This window comes from Copadichromis virginalis, linkage group LG7, assembly GCF_057382275.1.
Source record: "Copadichromis virginalis isolate Kocher_CV1m ecotype Utaka linkage group LG7, C_Virginalis_male_GT1.1, whole genome shotgun sequence".
Taxonomy (NCBI): Eukaryota; Metazoa; Chordata; class Actinopteri; order Cichliformes; family Cichlidae; genus Copadichromis; species Copadichromis virginalis.
In genome coordinates this window covers 22494421-22517955 of record NC_140624.1, presented here as the reverse complement: position 1 = coordinate 22517955, position 23535 = coordinate 22494421, and the positions used below count along the sequence as shown (strand labels likewise).

The following is a 23535-nucleotide window of genomic DNA, read 5'->3' as shown; positions in this document are numbered from 1 at the left end:
GGTGTTATCTCTTAAGTTTCAAAGGTCACTGCTCTAAAACCATAAAACTGAGGGGTACAAAAAGTAAGGAAGAATGTTCTAATAAATCTATATAATTGACTTCATTTTGTAATCATCTTCTCAGGAGTATATGTTGGTGTGAATGTTATTTATTTTTTTTAATCCTCTGTTAATTGAAATGCTTCGTTAGCTCCTGCAAAGCCCCATAAATGGCACACTTCTTCGTCCTGTGTTTGTGTAGCAGTTCAGATAGCTACCACAAGTAGAAAGTACACTCCACTAGCTTGATCAGCTGTGGCTCAGGGTCCTAGTGTTAAAGTAATTGTGTGCAAAATACTGCCCCTGATGCATCTAACAGATTGGTATTTGTGTGCATGTGTTAGCTGTTAAGGCACGGAACAAAGCTGTATGAACGTGTGTGAAAGGACAAATGTGGTCTGTGTACCAGATGGTTTACTATTTATTTGCTCCTGAAACATTTCCCGTGTTGGCACGTTGAGTGTTACAAAAGAAAAAAAATCTATTTCTTGTCTTGGCTGTGGTTTTGAAAGCTGGACCCTTTCACTAGTAAAATTCTGAGTATTACTATAACGAATGAGGTCAGAATTCCCTTTGACTGTTTCAGTTTTATGGCCCTTGCTCTGCCACACGTCTGACTTAGCGGTTTATTGTTAATAAGTAACAATTTACTTTTCCTATTGCGTCAAGACAGTATGTCTCGTGTAACCAGGCTTTTCTTTAATGCTGAAAGTGAAGCGTCGTGTATATCAATGTGTTTACAGGGCGGCCCTTAGCGGCTGGAAACACAGTGAGATGGACCAAGGCAAGTGTAGTGGAACAAAAAGTATTCATTTGCTATACAGCTCTCCTTACAACAATTTACTCGTCGAGCTTCTTCACAGTACAATATCAACCCTCCCACGACAACAGGTGTTGTGCCAAAAAGTGATTGTCTGCCAAAAACTGATTTCCGGTATTTGCCAAAAAGCGATTGCTCATATTTAAAGTGCTATAAGTAACTTGTTGGGCTATAATATGTTAAACATATGTCAAATGCATCCCTTATGGATGACATAAAGTCATCTTGAGCCACAAACAACATTCGTGTAGCAAGATACAAGCCGCAATCAGTTTTTGGCAGCGACTTTTATATAACCTTTATTTATGCAGTAAAAAAAATCTCATTAACATTAAAAAATTTTTTATAAGAGTAAGTTGCCCAACAGGACAGCAGAAATGGCAGCAAATATTACAATAGTTCTGTAAAAATATTTTAAGTGGGGATAAAGGACCGGATTGGTTATAATGTAAGTACAAGTTGTAAAGATACTTAAAAAACAGATAATTTTTTAATTCTTTATGTAACCCCTTTGTATCCCCTGTTCACCGAAGTCTATTTACGAACATACGTAAAGATATTACACATAAAAAATACACAGAAACACTGGAAATCAGTTTTTGGCAGACAATCACTTTTTGGCACAACACCTGCAGCCTTAAATATGTTCAGCTGTCACAGACTAACCCATTCTTCCACTCAGGTAAATTCTCAAATCCCAACCTTCCACCACAGTATACAATATCTCAATTAGAATAAATAAATACATAAATATATTTCACATTTTTATATTAATAAACATTTCACACTTTAATTTTACACCAAACCCAATATTATAAAAAACAAAAAAAAAAACAAGCACAAAAAGATTCACCACTCTCTCTTTACCAATGGTCTCTCCCGGAACCTTTAAATGGTGTCTGGACCCCTGGGAAGCGTTTGCCCAAACACCTTGAAGAGGACACAGGCAAGAAAGGTGAGTAATTATATCTTACAAACTCTTATTTGCACCACTTTTATTCCTAGATTTCACACCCACACATTTGCATTAGTTTTCTTTACTGGTAAGCCTTAATCACAGTCTCAGTCACCATGCTTTTCTCCTCACAGACAACCACCACATTCCTTCATTCCTTGACGAGGAGCAGCTGTGCAGGATCTGAAACAAGGCTACCAACTGATTTTAAAATTCCCAATAAATAGTCAATAAATAATTAAACTTCTTGTGTGCAAATGTTTTACTGTGCAAATCCATGCTTGCATTGCAATGCTAAATAAAGTGCTTGATAAGGTGCTTTTAATAAAGTGAAAGGTGTGCTCTAAAGTGCTATTCAAAGGAGCTTGCAAAGAAAGTGCTATACAGATAATATAATATAAATGACTGTAGTAAGGGAGTCCTCTTCCTTACACTCACACAATGTTAAGTCAGTAGTTGTGTCTCTCAGCCGTGCAGAGCTGAGCAAAGGTTGGTATTCCTTCACATAGCAGCCACATACGTTCTTTGATGTAGTTTTCGGGGCCATGACTCAACTGCAGCTTTCTGCTCGTGCCAGGAATGGTGGATTGTTTTGAGCTCTGTACTCTAGCCAGACTTCTCCGCAGCATGAACATTTTTGCACTGTGTCTTGGTGCATTCATATAACCCCTACTTGTAGAAGACTCATTTCTCCCTCTCTCCCACACACAGCTGCTGCCACATGCTTTTTTTTTTTTATGTGAATGGGACAGGCCTCGTCGACTTTCCATGGAAGAAAGTCAGTTTTGGAGGGAAGGACTGCTTGAGGCACCTTTGTCTTAAGTAGTCTTTTTTTTATGTTAGATTAGGATTAGATTTTTTTCTTTTTAATCCGAATAATTATGTGAAATTTTGTGTGCTTATGTGTTGATGTAAAAAGTCTCAGTTACTTTCATTCTGTTTCAGTCTTAGCAGTAAACTCCATGTCAGGTGAATAGGCTTATATGCAATCAATCTACCACTAGTTTTATTTTTTGTTGTTGTTTTTTAAATTAGATTTTTCCCCCTTTTTAATCCTGGAGGTAGTTCAATTCAACACAGAAGTACTGCCAGCTTTGTTCCTCTCTAATGGAGGAGTTGTTCTAAATACATCATGGTGCTGTAAACTAATAAATGATCCCATAAGGAAGCTATGTGAACTTTGGTCCCAGTACAGTATGACCACTATTTCGTCTATAATCCAGAGATTACTGAATTATCTTGAGTAAGTAGCTCAGAGTGAATGTAAAAACGGGCTTCCTCTTTCTGACTGTAGCATGAATAGTGTGTGGCACAGATCTGATTTCCATTTCCAAATATTCAAAGACTCACTAAAAAAAAAAAAAAAAATTATATACAAAAATACCACTAGTTGACAGTTTTGTTTTGGAGACAAAATGTATAGATTTTGCTTCCAAGGAGCTAAACTTTCTTGCAGTTGCAGTTAAGCCATAGTTTTCCAGGCTTTCTAAAGGCCTTTTAAAGTTTTGTTGTTTTTTTTATATTGGCTGCTTTATTTATTATCAATCCAGTCTTTGTACTTGACTATTTTCAGAAGAATTGTTGCTGCTGTTCTTATTCTTCTCCTTTATTAAGCCACTTAACATCAAAGCATAAAAACGCACCTAATTCAAGGGATAAATCAGTATTGTCTACACATACCAGACAGCCAAATTTAGATTGTCATTTGACATTTTGTCACTAACAACCAGGTCACAAAACATTTTTGTTCCCATTTATTTGCTTGAATATATGAAAATTAGCACAAATTACTCAGTTTGACAGGCAGAAAAAATATTTGTGTGCTAACACAATGAAATCCAAAGAGCTATTAGCTAAAAACCTGGAATATCTCAGCCTAGTGTGCACTGTGCCTTTAAAAAACTCGAGGTAACTGGACAAGTGGAGCACAAAAGAACATGTGATCGGCTTTAACGAAACAATCTACAGCTGATGAACTGTATCTGAAAGTCATGTCCTTATAGAAATAGGAGGGAAATCCAACAAAAACATGGCACAGGACCTGAGAGATGCACCCGGCTCTTCAGTTGATTAATCTTTTGTTGAAGCCTCATAAGAAATGGCCTCAGTTGAAGGGTGGCTGTCAACAAGCCAATGTTAAGGGAAGGAAACATGGAAAAAATGCTGAGGCATGGCAAATTGCACACAAACTTGTACAGTGGTGGAAATTAGTGGCAACATTCTTATGGAATGATCCACGTTTCATCTAAACTGGATGATTAGTTTGGAAAGAGTAACCATCTAAAAATCAACAGCACCTACCTCCAAATGGGGCCATTTTGCAGAAAATCAGTGATCACAATGCATTTTTAGTCATATCTGGTTTCAGAAGTGACCCAGGAGACAATGGGGGGAAAGGGGGGAAAACAGCCAATAGCACTTTTTAAGCATCAGTTACAGTTTTATTTTAACCACTTTTTCTAAAGAATGTTGGCTGTAGACTGATCTTGGTAATAAAATGTCTGTGGGAAGTTGCTCATAGTGTGTATGCACACAGATATGTGACTATGTCAGATCGCTTAGCAGTGAAGAAATGGAAACTGAACTGAGGTCTGGGATTTTAAGGTCAGTGTTGCCATTTTTTTCCATTCATACTTCCACCAGACGAATTCATCTCAGATTCCACGTGAAGAAAAACTGAACATTTTCCCTGTAAGTCACTCTTGACGCATCGCCATGAGGAAGTTGCAGTGAGGTTTTTGCTGGTTTGTTTGTTTTTTAATGGTAGACTGTGAGTGGCTGGAGTAACCTTGTAATCTTATTCCAGACAAAGGCGTTCTGGCTGCTTCTTGTCCTCCGGGTTGAATGAAGAGCGGAGGGAGCGCATCTTGTGTTTGTGTGTGTATGTGTTTGGGGGTTGTGGAGTAGTACTTGGGGTGATGTGAGGCGTTTCAGTGCTGCAGCCCTATTCACCGATGTCCTTCAGTATTCACACCACGCACCGCTCCAACACGGTCAAGTTAGCCCATATAAGCGTGTGTGACTTCCTGCACAGAGCAGATTCCGCCCTTATGGAGAGCTTGTTTTTTTTTTTCTCTCGCGACATTTGGGTATGCAAGTAAAAATGACATGGCAATAAATGCATGCACGATGTTTTAGTTGTACATCTGCATTATCTGTCAGGCCCATAGCTGCAATTAAACTGCACAAGACGAGGCAAAAATACCGTCCAAATTCTGATTTGGCGTGCACTGTGACTTGAGGTTCGCTATAATTTTACCTGCTGATGCTTCCTTCATCACTGTGTTGGATTTGGTCGTTAAATAAAATAATTGGTCGTTAAATAGCTGCTGTCTGCACAGCACACAGTCGGTTGTAATCACATTTCTTATGACATCCTGATTTCAGTTATATTTGAAAGGTTTTCACAAAATAATTTGAATGCATTTGACTGAGTGTAGTGCGATATACTGTATTTGACTTTTGTAAAACACTAAAACAAATCTAGTTGGGAGTAATATATTTCATAGGCACTGTTTGTTTCTAATTGAACTCTTTCACAAGAGTGACTAGTAACAGTGTACAACCAGAGGCATTCAGATTGACTTTGATATTGCATGTGGTTCATTATTAAGGTATACAGCTGAAATGACTGCCAGAGTAAAATATAAAAAGCAGTAAACTGAAATCATCATCGTTGCTCCTTGAAAAAAAAGTATAATTACTATACATTTGATAAAAATTAGAGTAAATTAGGCTAGAGTAAATTAAATATACTGTGAAAAAATGATAAAGTCACATTTGGGGGTGAAGGTTGTGTGTCCTCATTTGCAGGAGGAACATTAGGCGTTTTAATCTTGTGCTTTTATTTTGAAGATGCAGCTGAATTTCCGTTCTCGCCGTGTATTCCTCCATCTTGACGTCGCTGCTTCTCAATCGTACTCCTTTCCATTCCATCACGGGCACTTCTTTACCGACACTCCCGTCCACCTGACCCTCCTTCCCCGTGGCCGTGAAAAAAAAGACCTTTCTCATTTTTTTCAAAACCCAAATACAAGGAGGATAAAAAATGGCAAGCAGTTTCTCGAGAATCCTTTCCTCCAAACGACACATCGGGATCCTGACTTTGGTGGGAGGCTCGGTAACGGCTGGATTTCTCCTCCACCGGGAACATGTTAGCGCCGGAGTGCCTGTTCGCAGGAGGTACCCAGCGAGGTAACGTTTTTTTTTTCAATACTACAACAACTACACACAAATGTAGCCATTATTTTTAGAAGCATTTAGCATAACTTTATCACATATTTTGTGATGTAATGCACAGATTATTAGTTATTAGTAAAGCAGCGCGAATGCTATGTTTTATATTATTTTTTAGTTTTTTGTGAAATATTAATATGTTATTAATATCATTGTTTGCATCAACATAATTAAAATTACTCGTGCAAGAGGCAGCATATAGGGATCACGCACAATCCTAACGTCCTTGCAAAAATACTTGGTTCAGTGATGCTTTTTACGTGAAGTAAAATTAGATTTAATATCGCTCATAACCATCGCACGTATGCAACCTTATGTCTCAAATCTCTGCTTCCTTCAGCTATAATTGTGCTCCTTGCACCAGCCTGCAGAGCAGATGGTTTAGCGCCATAAATATAGGTTTCATGCATGCACCCATTGTTATACATGGATACTGGCGGGATCAAAAGACTCGGAGAGGCCGAGGCGGGGTGCGTACGTGTCCCAGTGCACGCCTGCATGCATTAAAAATGCACCACATACACCATATATAGGTTAGTAAATGATTACTGGTATTCTGATATAAAACCCTGCCCACTGTTATACAAGTGGTCACACCTAAAGAGCTCCTGCAGCAGGGGCGTTAACAAGATTGGTTCAGTGGGGTGGCCCGCATGAAATGGGAATATTTAATTATATTTAAATAGAATGTGGAAAATCACCTGGACTATATCATTTACTAATATTTCGACCCATTTTTTAAAAGTAAAAATCATAATCCTTTTTAAGTGATGGTCCCAAAGTTTTCAAATTAGAAGTAGCTAGTGATTATGGTTGAAACCTTGCAGTAATGGTGCAGTAGGTGGTCGTGGTGTGTTGGCAAAAACTGTAGACAGATGTTGGCATTGCTTCCACATACAATAGGGCTCTAGCCAGATCATCCCTTACAGAGGAATAAATATCTGTCAGATTATTGCAATAAAGAAAACATGCTTGTCTTTGTTTTTTAATCCAAGGACATTTGATCGACAAATAATTTTTCTAGTAAATGGTTCTGAACATACAGTTACACATTTACTCCACAGACACAGACTACTATTACGGAACCTGGTTTTTGTCCAATAAAAATGATGTAAAAAATGGTTTAACAATAAATTTAGAAAACATTTGCCTGTTTCATTTTTGCGCTATGCCATAAAAAATATATACACATACACAAAACAATTCTGGAACATAAAGTTGAATTTGCTGGAAAGTCTAAAGGATTGATTGTCTATGATAAAGATGAGTTTGTGAACGTTTTTTATTTTTGATGTCTTAGCCCTATGCTTTGAGACAAAGTGTAACAAAAACACACACGTTAATTTGTGCTTCTACGGCAGTGCTAATCTTTCAGACTTCTTGGCAACAAGTATTAATTTTTGCTGGTCTTTCACAGCATTTTCTTTTTTTCCCATTAGCGTCTGTGAAAGCCTAAATGTTCATTTGAAAAGCTTGTAGTGTCTAATCTAATTCTGCATCCTCTATCATCATGAAATAAATGGCACTTTTACCATCTCATGAATAGTTGAACATTAACCAAAGAATGCACATTAATGGTGCCGCTGTGCCATGTTTTATAGTACAATGCTCGTGTCCTTCTGTGTCTTACATTAGTGGTGTTTTGTTAGCCGGCAGGGTGTTGTATTAGCAGAAAGTCACAGGTTGACACACCAGTCACTTGCGTACGTGCAATGAAAAACAGTTCCTTGAGTGAGTCACTCATTGTGCCCCTGCTCCAAGGGCAAAAAGTAAACCATCGCCTACACTCCTGTAATTTTTCTCTCTCTCCAATAGCAGCACATTCACATATAATCTTTCATTTGTGTTTGTGCAGTGCGGAGTTCCCAGACCTGCGCAAACACAACAACTGCATGGCCAGTAACCTCACACCTGCAATCTATGCTAAGCTGTGTGATAGGGCCACTCCCAATGGTTTCACACTGGACGAGGCCATCCAGACGGGCGTGGACAACCCTGGGCACCCCTTCATCAAGACCGTTGGCATGGTGGCAGGGGACGAGGAGTCTTATGAGGTCAGACGTCATAGTAACTTTTCGACATACAGGCTTCCTTCTGCATACAAAAACAGGGTTTTGGGTCTAATAGGTTTTAGAAAGAATCACAAGGTAACAGAGAATCCTTCCTTATGCGGAAGAAGACTCATTATTATCAGAATCAGAATCAGAATCAGAATGGGTTTATTGCCAGATGTTGAGGTTTACAACATTAGGAAATTGCTGCGGTGCTTCAGTGCAGACAATAAGAATTAAAGTGCTATGTAGAAAGAAAGATATGTGCATGAGATATACATGAGATATATACATGAGAATAAGAATTATGAGTGCTACGTAGAAAGATATATACATGAGTGCAGGTGGTGATCAGTGCCAGACATGAAATGATGCAGTGACACAGCGTAGGGTCATGTGTTAGTGGCGGGGGCAGTCATGTGGTTATTGTTCATGTGTCCAACAGCAGAGGGGAAGAAACTGTTCTTGTGGCGAGAGGTTCTGGTGCGAATGGACCGGAGCCTCCTGCCTGAGGGGAGCAGGTCAAACAGACTGTGTCCAGGGTGAGAAGGGTCAGCTGAGATCCGGGCTGCACGCCGCAGAGTCCTGGAGGTGTACAGGTCCTGCAGAGATGGGAGTCTGCAGCCAATCACCTTCTCAGCAGAGCGCACAACACGCTGCAGTCTCTGTTTGTCCCTGATAGTGGCTCCAGCGTACCACACGGTGATGGAGGAGGTGAGGATGGACTCGATGATTGCAGTGTAGAATTGCATCATCGTCCGTGTTGGCAGGTTGAATTTCTTCAGCTGCCTCAGGAAGTACATCCTCTGCTGGGCTTTCTTGATGACGGAGGTGATGGTGGGCTCCCACTTCAGGTCCTGGGTGATGGTGGTACCCAGGAAGCGGAATGAGTCCACAGAGGTGATGGGGGTGTCAGTCAGGATGATGGGGGGGAGTGGGGCTGTGTGCTTCCTGAAGTCCACAATAATCTCCACTGTCTTCTGGGCATTCAGCACCAGGTTGTTGTGGCTGCACCAAGACACCAGACGTTCAACCTCCCTCCTGTAGGCAGACTCATCCCCGTCAGAGATGAGCCCAATGACGGTGGTGTCATCTGCGAACTTGATTAGCTTGACAGACTGGTGGGTGGAGGTGCAGCAGTTGGTGTACAGGGAGAAGAGCAGAGGAGAAAGAACACAGCCCTGAGGGGAGCCGGTGCTGATGGTCCGGGAGTCCGAGACATTCTTTCCCAGCCTCACATGCTGCTTCCTGCTTATGTACTTGCATATGCAGCTGTCATCGGGACGTATGTCCTCGGGTCTTCACTACCCTGTTAGTGTTCCCACCCTCATTATCAAGTATGTTTTGTGACATTCACACATGCATACACAGAGTATTACAGTGTCACTGAGGCAGGGTTTTTAGCTGGGACATGTCTTTTGGGATGTCTCAATATCTAAAATGAGGATACTTCAGTACATTTTCATTTTAATTGCCTACTTCATTTAGAAGCTACAGAAATATCTTGGAACTGCTGACAGCAGTGTGTGTGTCTTTGAATGTGATATTAACTATGGATCAGGAGAATAATGAGTGTTTAATCTGTAATGCTGAAGGTTGCAGGTCAACCATTAGACATTTCTGTTACTTGTGATTGTGTAAGCATTTTCCTTAAACAATATGAATACATACCTTTGCAATGTATCATAACTCCCAGCTTTTGACATGTGTGGGAGTTTCTTTTGAACACTTCAGGGTATGGCGTTACTGTAACACAACAGAATGTCAGTGACTTCTGGTAAAGTAGTTACTCAATGTTCAGAGACAGAGTCTTTTTAGGATATTTCAGACCCTTCCACTTTTTTCAGTCATAAAATGTTGGCTAGAAGATTGCACTGCAAAAATATCCACACCTTCCTAGTACTGTGTTGGATCCCTTTTTGCCTTCAGAATTCTTAGTCTTAGTTCACAGATTAAACAAGGTGCTGAAAACATTTCTCAAAGCTTGGTCCATATTGATATGATGGGATCACAGAGTTGCAGTAGATAATAATAATAATGGATTGCATTTATATAGCGCTTTTCGGGACCCCTCAAAGCGCTTTACAATTCCACTATTCATTCACTGGTGGAGGCAGCTACAGTTGTAGCCACAGCTGCCCTGGGGCAGACTGACAGAAGCGAGGCTGCCATATTGCGCCATCGGCCCCTCTGGCCATCACCAGTAGGCGGTAGGTGAAGTGTCTTGCCCAAGGACACAACGACCGAGACTGTCCGAGCCGGGGCTCGAACCGGCAACCTTCCGATTACAAGACGAACACCCAACTCTTGAGCCACGATCGCGTAGATTTGTTGCTACGCATCCATATTGTGCAACTCCCATTTCATCAGACCGCACAAGTGCTCTTTCTGGTTATTAAGTGATGACGTGTAAACCCTGCTTCCAGGTCCAAACTCCTACTGATACTGTTGTATCGTTAACATGTTGCAGGGCTTTGTATCTTGTTCTGTTTAATCTTAACAAACCCCTAAAAATAATGAGAGATCACTGTTGGGCTCTGTGGGTTTTTATTACAGTGAGGTCAATAAGTATTTGATCACCCTGTCATTTTGCAAGTTCTCTTACTCAGTCTTGGTCTACAATTTTCAGCATAGAGACAGAGAGACTGTGAGAGACAGAATCTAAAAAGAACAATCCGGAAATCACATTATATGATTTTTGAACAATTTATTTGTGAACAAATACTTGTTGACCTCACTGTAGTACTATTCATCTGCTGCAGTTTAAAACCTTACAATGGAACTACAGCCCATCAGCTAACTATTTGCTAGTTTTCTATCTTCATTTAATGTGAAGTGATAGCAGAGCTGTTTGTTTTAGTTTTTCCAAAATTCCTCATTCAGAACATGGTGTATAATGTTTAGATGGAAACCAGTGATCTAACATCTTGCTACCTTCTAACTCGGTTGAACTTCAGAAATTCTATTTTTCATGGATGGTTGGATGTTAAACTTTCTTGTAACACCTGGGAGCACACTAATCATTTTATTAACGGTAAGAGAGTTTAGACAGTTTGGACCCGGAAACGGTTCATGACTTCGGACTTAAGAGACTGATAGGATTGGGATCTGGTAACTGTGGAGGCCATTTGAGTTCAGGTTCGAAATGATCTGCGGTTTGTGATGTAGCATGTTATCCACCTGAAATGATCCATCATAAGATGGATCATAAAGAGATGAACGTGGTCACCATTAATACTCAAGTAGCCTGTGGTGTTTAAATGATCATCAGTTGGTACTCAGGGGCTCAAAGTGTGTCAAAGAAAATATCTCCAGTTTGGTGAGCCTGTGTGAATCATAGCCTCAATTTCCTTTTCTTATCTGAAAGAAGTAGCACCTGGGTTGGTCTTGTGCTGCTGCGGCCCATCTGCTTCAAAGGTGTGATCATGGCTCAAGAGTTGGCAGTTTGTCTTGTAATCGGAAGACGGAATCGGTTCGAGCCCCGGCTCCGACAGTCTTGGTCTCGGTCCTTGGGCAAGACACTTCACCCGTTGCCTACTGGTGGTGGTCAGAGAGCCCGGTGGCGCCCCAATGTAGCTTACCATTACCAGTGTGTGAATGGGTGGATGACTGAACTTGTAAAGCGCTTTGGGGTCCATAGGGACTAAGTAAAGCGCTATACAAATACAGGCCATTTACCAAAGGTTGGACGTGTTGAGAGATGCTCATCTGCTTTTAAAGAGTGGTTATTTGAGTTACTGTTGCCTTACTACCAGGTCAAGGCAGTCTGGCCATTATCCTCATCATTACCAACATCAACAAAGTACTTTCACTCAGAGAACTGCTGTTCACTGGATATTTTCTTTTTTCACGCCATTCTCTAAAAACCGTAGCGATGGTTGGGGGGAACATCCTAGTAGTTCCTGAAATACTCAGCCCGTATTGCACCAATGTTCAAAGTCTCTGAAATCATCTTTTCTCCCCATTTACGGCAGATATAGTTTTAAGTGTAACAACCTTTCACACATGCACATGTGCAGTGTGTCCAGTTTTTCCTTCTAGATCTTTTTAAGCCTTGTCATCAGCTTTGAGCCACCGTTGGGTCTCTTCAAAGATTTGGGGGGGTTAAAGTCTGAGTTTAGGCTGGGTCTCTCAAGGACAGTCAGAGACTTGTCTTGAAACCAATCCAGCATTCTCTTGGCTGTTGTTGTGAAAATTGATCCATTGTTGGTCTCAGGTTGCTTGCACTCTGGATTAGATTTTCTTTAAAAGCTTCTGTGCATTTGGCTCCATTCCTCCTAGCATCTTCTCTGAGTTCTCTCCCCGCTCTCACCTTCAAAGGGTGATGCTGCCTCTACCATGCCTCACTACTGAAGTACCGATTAGATTTATTCTCATAGAGGAAATCCCCTCTTCCACTAGTTAGTTGAGTGATGTTAGGTATCCAAGTGTATTGTATATTTTTCTTTATCAAATGGTCAGAAATAACGCAGCAATTCAAATATTTTACTGACTGTGCTGTAAATGGGCCGATCAGACTTAAAGGCATATCAGGTGCTGTAAAAATGTGCTTAAGTTACTGTTTAGAGCTTGTTTTATGGTAATTAATGCTAGTGAACATAAACTGATTCGAACAAGCTAATCAACTGCAACATGCATTTTGGAAAATGTATTACCTGCTTTATCAACAAATGACAACAAAATAACAATGATTATATTACTTTAACTTTATCAACTCAATAATTCATGTGACTCAATTTCACTAATAAATGACCCTAATTGTTCGCTCTACTTGGCTTATCAATCACTCCAGACCAGGCATAAGAAAAATCTTTTTTAATTATTCCTTTTCATTGTTGCTTATTTTAAATGAGCAATAATAAATATTTAAAGGTGGAAAAAATAGACTTTTAAAATGAACTCATTAGTAAACCTTATACATGCAATGTCTGAGTATTCTTTATTCCTTTTTCTGGTTTAGGTATTTGCAGACCTTTTGGACCCTGTGATCAAGGAAAGGCACAATGGCTATGACCCCCGCGTCATGAAGCACCCCACTGATCTGGATTCTAGCAAGGTATTACTAACACTGACAGTGCCTGAAGTAGTATTTTACTCCGTGGGCTGGGTATTTGAAAGCAAAATTTGCAAAAAGCATCAAAAAATTAAGAACTACTCATTTTACTCTAAATATGTACGTTTAAATTGTGAAGGCAAAGTGCCTAGTTAGATTTCTAGCTCTCTTTATATACTACAATAACCAGTCTAGAGAAGTATAAAATTCTTCCTCCTCCTCACCTCTTATTTCTTTCACTGTTTTTTTTTTTAAATACATTATATGATCTGATTTACCTGCACAGGTAGCCTTAAACCTCCCCCATCTTTGTTTCAGATCCAGTCAGGTCATTTCGATGAGCGATATGTGTTGTCGTCCAGGGTGAGGACAGGCCGCAGCATCCGCGGCCTGAGCCTGCCACCCGCCTGCACCAGGGCAGAGCGCAGGGAGGTGGAGAGAGTGGTGGTGGATGCCCTGTCTGGCCTGAAGGGTGACCTAACAGGGAAGTACTACAGTCTCACCCAAATGACAGAAAAGGAGCAGCAACAGCTCATTGATGTGAGTGATGACGTCGTGCTGTTGACTCATTTGGAATTTGCATTTGGAAAAAGTCAAGTTTTAGCTACCTCTGCTCTCATTTAATTATTTGTATATTTGTCTTAGAAAAAACATCCTGTAAGTTAATGTATACAATTTCACATTGGAAACCAAAGTTATACTAAAGCATTATATTTTATTTACTACATTTTACAGGTGTTCTATAAGGAAAGATATATTTTCAGTGCCATTGTCTGTTTGCTTGTCTTTTAGCAAGTGTACTTACCAATAGAATTGCATCAAACTTGGCAGAAAGACGAAGCAAAAGAATAACCCATTTCATTTTGGTGCAGATCCAGACTAAAATTGCAAAACTGATACTTGGCCTTGGCAGAGGATGCATTCTCTCATTTTTGTACTTCATATAGTTAGCCTGAAAGAAACGATCCGTCAGTTGATCACATATTTATAAGCTGGAATTTTTTAGCACACTTAACCAGAAAACTCTGGGCCATCAGCTTAATGTTTCTTTGTTATGTTTAGCCTGCTGTTGATGTGATTACAATTCCACTACGTGACCTACAAGAAGAAAAAATAAAGAGAATTTTATCACATATAAGCAGGAGTGGGCGTGTTGTGGTTGACACAGCATTTTTCTCCTCACAATGAGAAAAGATCAGAGTATTGAATTCTCAGGTCTACCTCATTGTTAATGGCTCCCAGCATGCATTTTAGTGATGGAAATAGCAGCAAGAACACTTGATTGAATGTTGGGTTAAGGTTATTGAGTTGATTGAAGATATTATTTCTAATGTTCTGATGTTGTTTATATTTGTAATTAGTTCTAATTTCTTGATCCCATTTTGTTTTCTTTACCAACAAACACTCTGGACTTAGCTGAGTATAAATCATCCTTTTTTCTGTATTTCCAACAGGACCACTTCTTGTTTGACAAGCCGGTGTCCCCCCTCCTCACGTGTGCAGGGATGGCTCGTGACTGGCCAGATGCCCGTGGTATTTGGTAAGTGGATAAGGCTGGTAAACAAAACTTCTTCATCTGTTAATTCCAGAAATAAAGAGATCCTAAATACCTTGGTAAAGGTTCATGTAGGTCAGAGAGGTCAAACCTGTTTTATATTATGGGCCAAATAACATGTCCCACTTTGACCTGAGGTGGACCAGAACAGTGAAACTCCCCTTTCTGTCAGAATAAAGACGTTTAACTACACATTTAATCTCTGAGCTATCATAATATACCAAAAAAGAAGTGCAACAACAGTATATCTCACTTTTTCTACATGATAAAGAAATGCTGCTGTAGTAAATGAAAAACATCTGCCAGCGGGACTCTATGGGCTTAAACTGAAATAAAAAGTAAATGTGTTAAAGAATAGTGAAAGTTTTATTATCTCATTGCACAGAATGCCGTCTAATTACAAAACAGAAAGTTTTTGTTAATTCACAGAGAATACCCTTTTTTCCCCTCTGTGCATCCACTGTAAAAAACAGAAATTTGTATAGGAGATACACAGAACAGAATTTTTCTGCCATTTGATCTTTTTTGTCTGATCTTTAATTACTTTGGTGTAGTATGATTGGACTTTATCAGGCAGAAAAGCTGCAGAATGTATTGAAATACAGTTGTTTCAAAAAAGATTGCCCTATTTCACATTATCTAGGGGGGTCTAGTGGGCCGGATGGCGTCTTTGCCGCTGCGATTCTGGCCTGTGGTCCTTATGTTTTTTACCCCTGATTTAGATCATTGCTGTGTACTGGATTTACACAAGGCGCTGCTGATGGTTGACTAATCTTGTATTTATATTTAAGAATAACATTTTCTTCTTTTCTGAGGGATGACAGTGATGCAGTGTTTGGAGGTGACCCACTATGATATTTAATTAACGTTTTTCTTTACTGCTACAAACTGGAAGTGGGTCATACAAACAGTTATGTAACGTGTTTCTCCCAAGTGAGGCCACTCTTTTAGTCCTTAATGATTAGTTTTCATATTTAACAGTTTTCTAAATAAAGAAGGGCCTTTTTTTGTCTTTGTTTTTGGCGTTTCTCCGTCACTGATCCTTGGTGGAGGTGTATTAGCAATGCGGAAAATGCTCCCTCAGCACTGAGTTTCAGCATGTACTCAGGAATAACCCAGTGCAACGTGTCAGCCAGCCAAAATCAATCACCAGCCTCCCTCCTCTCTCCCTCTGCCAGCCGTATCAGCCAACCTGTCCTCAGCTCTCCTTAATAATTCACCTTCACGTCATTCCTTCATCATCTCTTCTTTCAGGAGCTCAGCTTTCTCTTTTTCTGGCTCTCTGATCTTTTCTTTTTTTCACTAACCTTATGTTCAGCTCTGCTGTGAATCGTTTTGCTTATTTTTTAATCCTTTTTTGCTTCTGTTCCGTGTTCTTTTTCTTCCTTTTTATTGCATCACTGTATTCTCCTTCTCTCTCTCCCTACCCTTTTTAAATGTCTGCCACCATTAAGGTAATAAGCACAGAGAAAAGACTACCTCACAGTAGTCTTATGCGTTGACTTAAAATTTTATAACATTATGCATGAAAAGTTGGCACTTCTAATGACTCATACTGTGTGAGCCTTTCTATGAGGGAGTCTTTTCTTGAAGTGACGTGTACAGTAGGTCATGTATAGTTGGTACTGAACATTAGTATATAGAATATATATTCTCCGGAGTACAATCAGTGTGCACTTTGTAATAGCTTTAGACAGTCTTCAGTCTGGAATAGGAACATGCATCTGTGCAGTCGTGGTTATATCTTCAGAAGTATAAATATTAATGTGAATAAACACTTGTTTGTATCACTGACAGGCTTGACTCTTTATCAGGTAGACTTTACTTTCTTTTATCTGTTTAATAACATGTCTGCTTTCTTTAGTGTTTCATTGAAACCTTGACAAAGCGGTAGTAAAAGACTTAGGGGTGAGGGTTCAGATAATTAGATAATCGTAATAATGGTCAGATAATTCTCCAATTTGAAACATAAGCATGTTCAAACTTTATAAAATAGACTCAATATTTTATTCCGTCTGATTAAGAGTGAATGAGGCCATAAACTCGTCAGGAAAGTGTTTAAAGAGGTCAAGACTGAAGGCTGTTTTCCTATAAATGTCTATAGGACCAAAGGTCTTCTTTACAACCATAGCTATCATAGTTTGGAGGCCTTCAGGTAGAATGCAGGGTTAAGGCACATCTGGATCGGCTTTATTTTCCAGCCCATAACCATTTGGGGTTGTTTTTTTTTTTTTTACTGTCTATAGTCTGTCCACTTCTGTTTTATATGCTAGTGCAATTACAGAAACTGGGCAACCATCAACCACAAACATGAATACTGTATAATCTATGTCCTTAATCTATGCGCAGGCACAACATTGAGAAGACATTCCTGATTTGGGTCAATGAGGAGGATCACACAAGAGTCATCTCTATGGAGAAGGGAGGAAACATGAAGAGAGTCTTTGAGAGGTTCTGCAGAGGCCTGAAGGAGGTAAGACTGTGTTTGTGTATGCAAGGGGATAATTTGAAACAGCTTAAGGAGAAAAGAACTAAATAGAGAATTTGGGGAGTTGAGCAGGCATGGTGTTTTTCTCCGTTGTGATCTCTGTGCAAATGTGATCCTGGACCATAAGAAATTACTGCCAGCAAATCTGATACACTGCACGATGTTGGCTGTGTGTGATTTAATAAAAGTATTGGATATTAAATTTGATAATGGTAAACTGTGGGTCTGCTGCAGTTTGATGGCTTTATGGATTTAATAAACCTGGCAAGATAATTAATACAGTCTAAAAGCATCACTGTAGAGAATGCTTACAGAATGGAAAAAACTGCTTACACTAGACTTTGACTTCACATGTTGACAGATGCCCAAAAATGGTTGGGCAAACATAAACTGTTTATGTCCTGATGCATACTCATTCGCCCAGGTAAGGAAAGAGGATGTACATGTCATCCTGTCCAGGAAGTATATGTTCCCATAATGAGGGTTTACACATCCTGAACAGGGAGGAACACTGAGTGGGGAGATTTACGTGAAAAGGGAACGACCATCTCTGAATGAAGCAGGGGGGCCTAAGGGTACTTATTTCACCATCTTACAATGCTGTGATTCCAGCCATTCCTCAACTCTGTGAATGGTACTCATGGCCATTGATCAGTGGTTGTTGATCAATGGTCATGACAATTTCCATATTAATCATCAAGAAACTGATCTCACAGCATGTTGTTTGCCAGTGGTGCTAGTTTCAGTCAGTCTGCAGAGGTACTTTTTATAAGGTTGGAGAAACCTGCAGTCAGCTGAGACTGAAGAAGTCAGACAGCGAGCTGAAACAAAACGTTTCCCCCACTGAAAACACCATGTCCAGATGAATACAATCAACTTTTTGGGATAAACTGTTTATCCAAAAGCAGGCCAAATTCCCCTTTTGAGAAAGCACTAAAGACAAGCAATACAACATCTGGGGCTTTTATGTACTAAATGTGTGAGGGCCCTGAACAGCAGTCCTTGGCTCTACATTAGCACTGGGTTATCTGTCATTCCACTCCCACCAGAGTTCATTGAACAGTTATAGAAGTTGAGCAACTCGCTATTCTTTTCTTGTCAGCCACAAAATATGAAAACTCAAAGGTGTGGCAGTTATTGCAGTCTGGGAGTGAAACACACTCACTGTCTTGTTTGACTCCATATTCCTCTGTTAGGTGGAGCGTCTGATCCAGGAGAGAGGCTGGGAATTTATGTGGAACGAGAGGCTTGGTTACGTCCTTACCTGCCCCTCAAACCTGGGCACAGGACTGAGGGCCGGTGTCCACGTCAAGCTGCCCCTGCTGAGCAAGGTGAGTTTAATGTTTGTAAAGAAACTCCATACGTTTGTTTCCATACATGTGTTTTATTGGGTTTTGGGGTCACATTTAAAGCACAAGATTTGCACTGTGTGTGGCTTTTTAAAATTAAGCTAGCAAGGATTTCCCGAGTGCTGTTAAACAGACTCAGGACATTTTAGCACATCTTCATTATGTTACATTATTCATTTTGTTCACAAAAAACAAAAACTATCAAAAATTATTAACTCGTTGTCTGATGTGTACCTTTTTTTGCTCAATAACAGCCTCCACTTTTTGTTGTAGTTTTCCACAAGTCTCACATGTCTCCTGAGCAATCCCAAACAACTGTTCTTTGATGAATCTCTCAAGCTCCTCTAGATTTGATGGTCTTCTTCCACCGATCTTGGTCTTCAGTTCATTACAGATTTTTAATGGGAATAAAGTCAGGGCTTTGAGCAAGCCAGTCAATACCCTTCACTTTGGTCTTCTGGAGGTAGTTCTTCAGCAGGAGCGACATGTTTTGGGTCGTTGTCAAGTTGGAAGACAACGCAACGATCCACAAGCAATTACTACTTGAAGTTTTCTTGCAAAATCTTCTTTCTTCATGTTTCCTTCCACCTTGACAAGATTCCCACTTCCCACAGCATAATACTCCCATCTGTGTGTTTCACTGTGGGGATGGCGTTCTCTTCTCCAGAATTAAGTTTCCTGTGCATGGTTCTAGCGATTGTCTTCTTTGAGACTACAGTTCCTGACTTGGCTAAGTCATTCATTCATGTCTTGGGAGTTTTTCTGGGGTTTTTAGACACATCTCTCTTGTTCTTCTTTCCAGAGTCTTTGAAATCTTTCACTTCCTACCTCTGCAAGGCTTGTTCTGCGCTGTGTTGCTCTCTGTGAATTTGTTGATGATACTTCACTCTTCTTGACACTTTAAAACACCTTTGATAACTTTGGATATCCATCGTCTGCTTTGTGAACATCATCAATTCTTTTCTCAAGTCTACAAAAGGAATCTTTAGATTAATTCACCCTTAATAATATTGTGGTTGGTGATTTGAAACGGCGTGAAATAACACCTTTCTGCTTCATCCCAGGATCCTCGCTTCAGTAAGATCCTGGACAACCTGCGTCTGCAGAAGCGAGGGACAGGCGGTGTGGATACTGCAGCTGTGGGTGGTGTATTTGACATCTCCAACCTAGACCGCCTGGGACAGTCTGAGGTAGGGTAAATGAAGTGTGTGGCTACGTCCCTAACCTTTAAGTACACCGCAGATATTACCTGTCAAGCCGTTTTTCCAGGTGTTGTTCATTAACCACAAATACCTCGATAAATTATCCCGGGATAAGCAAAGACAATGCTTTCTCAGTGAGGCTAAAAAAAAGCTAACCATCTTAACCGTGTTACCTAGAAAATATGAGCACAATGTAAACTGTTGCTAAACAAATATTTGGTGAGTCGGATTATTTGGAGTACAGTTAGTACTCCAAGTAAGTATAGCTGGAGCTATTTTTCACAACTGCAAAAGCATAAGAGAAGCTTCTTGTTTGGCCTGTACATGTAATCTGTCTCCGTTATGTCCTTGGCCTCAGCGTCACATGGGTACAGTACAATAGAGGAGCTCTCTATTGTGGTGAGTGCATGGTTGTGTGTTTTATTCTGATGACATCAGAGGAGGCGGGGGCTCTTTGTTGTTTCTGGGTGAAGTGCAGTGTACAAATTAGCCTTCAGTTTGGTACAGATTAAGAATCACTCATCTAATTTTCTTTCTTTAAAATATTGTCTGATTATTGAAAGGCTTGGAAGCTGACCTCCAAGGGTGGAGTCAGTGAGTTAAGGAAAGAGAAAATCTGAATAAGGATGGAGGAATGAGAGAATTGTGAGCAGCTGGGGAAAAGTGCAGGAGGACTACAAGGAGGTGTTCCTCTTTAAGCCCATGTTAACAAATACAGATTTCAGTCTGATATGTTGGTGCCTTTTAAAACACTCAAGGTCACCTTATAATGCAAATAAAATAAACATTAAAATCACAAACCTGTGCAGAAGTCTGAGGAAGTAAAATTAACTCGATGCTTTTTACCCCTCAGTCATAAAAGGCTGACGGAGAATTAGACGCAAGTTCATTAGTGTGATAACACAAAAACAAGGCCACATAGGAGTTTGAAGTTCATACCACGGGTGCTTCGACTGAGCCTTGGACAAGGTCAAAGGTCAGGTTTTCAGGAAAGCTTATGAATGAGATAACATGAGACCAAGGCGACGTACGATTTTGAAACTGATACCATAGATGTGTCTAAGTATTGTTGTTGTTGAATTAATATGATATAAAATACAGAATTTAGAAATACTAAATAAAATAAATATTTAGTAATCCTCATTTTAATTAAAAAAAACAAACAAACAGTTCTGCGGGTACTTGAAAGTTTCTTGTTAGTTTTTAGGCCCTCAGTAGGTTGTAATTTGACACAGACATGACACCACTGTGAGGACACTGCTGTGTGACACAACAGAATAGAAACTATCTATCAGGACAGGCTGAAGCTATCCCAGCTGCATAGGGTGAGAACACAGAGACAAACAAATTCATGCTCACAGCCACTTTGGAACCACATACTAACCTAATGTCTTTGGACTATGGGAAGAAGCCTGAATACCTAGAGAGAAGCAACACAGACATAGGATTCAAACCCAGGTCCTTCTTGATGCGAGGTGACCGTTCTAACCACTGTTGCATCGTCCTGCTGTGAAAATATATAGATATTTCTGGGTTGTGTGTTATACATCAGCCCCTGTGAAGATTTGAGAAGTGCCTGTTTTTGAGGTGGGCTGTACTTAGCACTAGAGGAGGCACACATTCTGCGTCTTAACTGAGCCATAAGACAGAATCAACAAGAGTACAGGCTGCTTGTATTTATATCTGCTCATCCTTATTTGGTAGGTGGCATTTTGGTTGTGAAGGGTTTGTTTATAGCTGCAGACTGTTTTGTATCTTCAGCCTCTGACAGCATTCAAAGAAAAAGCTGTTAGAAGTACCCTGTATTAGGCTTTCACTATTTTATTTGCTTTAAGATACAAATGTTTTCTGGTCATGTTAATAATTTCTGTCTTGTGTGGCTTACCAAACACAAATGTCACTTGGCTTTGACCTTGATAAAATTACTCTTCCTTATTGCAAAAATAGTGTCTACTTTTTATGTTCTGTGCACTTTCCTGTTCACTTTTATTACTAAAATGTGGCATGTTCATCCTCTCAGGTCCAGCTGGTGCAGACAGTGGTTGATGGCGTCAACTACCTAATTGAGTGTGAGAAGAGACTGGAGAGAGGACAGGACATCAAGGTGCCCCCACCCATAAAGCTGTCCAAGTAGACACTGATCCCTCACCTCCCCACACAGACCTCTGGGCACACACACATGCACAAATTCCTCTCGCTCTCTGTGCCCATAGATATTACAAATATCTATTTCATCACCTCATTTATTACTACTAATTACACCATCCCACCCCACAGCATACCTCTCTAGAATATAATCTCTTTATATTAGATGTAGCTTCAGGCTCCCAGAACTGCTTTGGGCCTAAGTGAGTGAAGCCTACTGCAGTAAATTCAAAGTTTGATTTAAGCTTAAATCTAAATCCTGCTCTAAGATAGCAGTGGATACGAATAAGGATGCACAAATTATGGGGCTGTTATAAGATGCCCTTTTCTGCATGGCCCAACATCTCTGGCTCTCCTATCAAAGCACTCCTCAGCCTGCCCAAACCTGGCTTACTCCCTTCCTGTCGCATGTCCTGTACACACATCCCCTTTCCTCTCATCTCTGTAGTTTCACTGTTCATGCCTATTAGCTAGTGCTTGTGTAGTTCATCCATCTGTGCTCACCGTGGAGGGTGGATTGTGTGTACATAGTTTACTTTAACTGTTCTGAAGTGGTTTGAATGTAGACCAACAAGCTGAAGACAGAAGACCCATGTGTTCTCCGGATGAGTGGGTTGTTTGGTGACATGCTGGTGTCAGATTATAATTCACACTGGTCCAGTTAAGCTCTGTACTGTATGCTACTGAAGCAATATCATTTGAGTTTATAACTGAATGTCATGCTCTAATGTCTTTTATTAAAGAAATCATCTATTTAACAGTATTTGCTCCACTGTCTGACTCTTATTTTTTTATGTTTTTTGGGTCCTATGTGAGCTAAATGCAATTTCTTTGGTGTTTTCTACCAATATGAATCCAGAGCTTTGAGTAACCATAGTAACCAAGCTTGCGTGGCATGATTTCTATCAGTGTGGTTGCATAGTGTCATGTGACAATGTTTAGTTGGAAGCATAACAAAACTGTATTATGTTTAAGAGGTCAGTACACGGGGTTCATATTCTCACATGGAGCCCAGACCTGGAAAACAACAATGAGTGATTAAATATTTTAGCTCACCTGCAGGAACTTTGATTTCAAAGAGATGGTATAATGGGGACAAAAGAAATCGTATTAAGTAAAATTCAAGTTACATTAATATGAACTGTTGAAAGACCCGCTCGATAAATGTGTGTTAGAAAATATGGCTGCCCGTTAACAATTTGGCATTTTGAGTCTGGCAATAACCCTAAATATGTCTCTTTCTACTCAGTGGTTGAAATAAAGAACTACACATAACATAGCCTTTGTTTTTAATTCACCTCAGCATAGTGAAGGAAAATGGTGAATGGGACACATTGGGCCAACCCTTTTTTTGTACTAAATCTTGAAAATGTTTTGTCTGGAAACTCTAATGAGCACAAAAGTGCAGTATACCATGTGTATGTTATTATATTATTTAATATTGTATTATCACACTATATTTATTACTGTGCTTTTCTGAGGACATCACTTTTCTTCCAAGAAAAAAAAAGGGATCCAGACCAAGTGGAGACTGAATTACCAAAAACTGTATTTACTCCAGTGGCCACTTGAGGCTCGCTCCAAAAGCAAGTCAATCTCTGTAGACTTCAGTGTAAAGTCAACCAACCTTACAGCATTAAAA

At 39.9% G+C, this 23535-nt stretch overlaps 1 protein-coding gene across 1 annotated transcript; it reads left to right on the top strand.

Moving 5' to 3' along the window:
- The first annotated feature begins 5687 nt into the window (after positions 1 to 5687).
- On the top strand, positions 5688 to 22656 carry LOC146705006 (creatine kinase U-type, mitochondrial-like). The gene is made up of 9 exons (XM_085462516.1): positions 5688 to 6008; positions 7906 to 8104; positions 13062 to 13157; positions 13473 to 13694; positions 14609 to 14694; positions 17059 to 17182; positions 18394 to 18528; positions 19611 to 19736; positions 21769 to 22656. Exons 1-9 carry the CDS (start codon positions 5863 to 5865, stop codon positions 21880 to 21882), a joined length of 1248 nt encoding a protein of 415 aa, XP_085318642.1. The 5' UTR covers positions 5688 to 5862; the 3' UTR covers positions 21883 to 22656.
- The last annotated feature ends 879 nt before the right edge of the window (positions 22657 to 23535 follow it).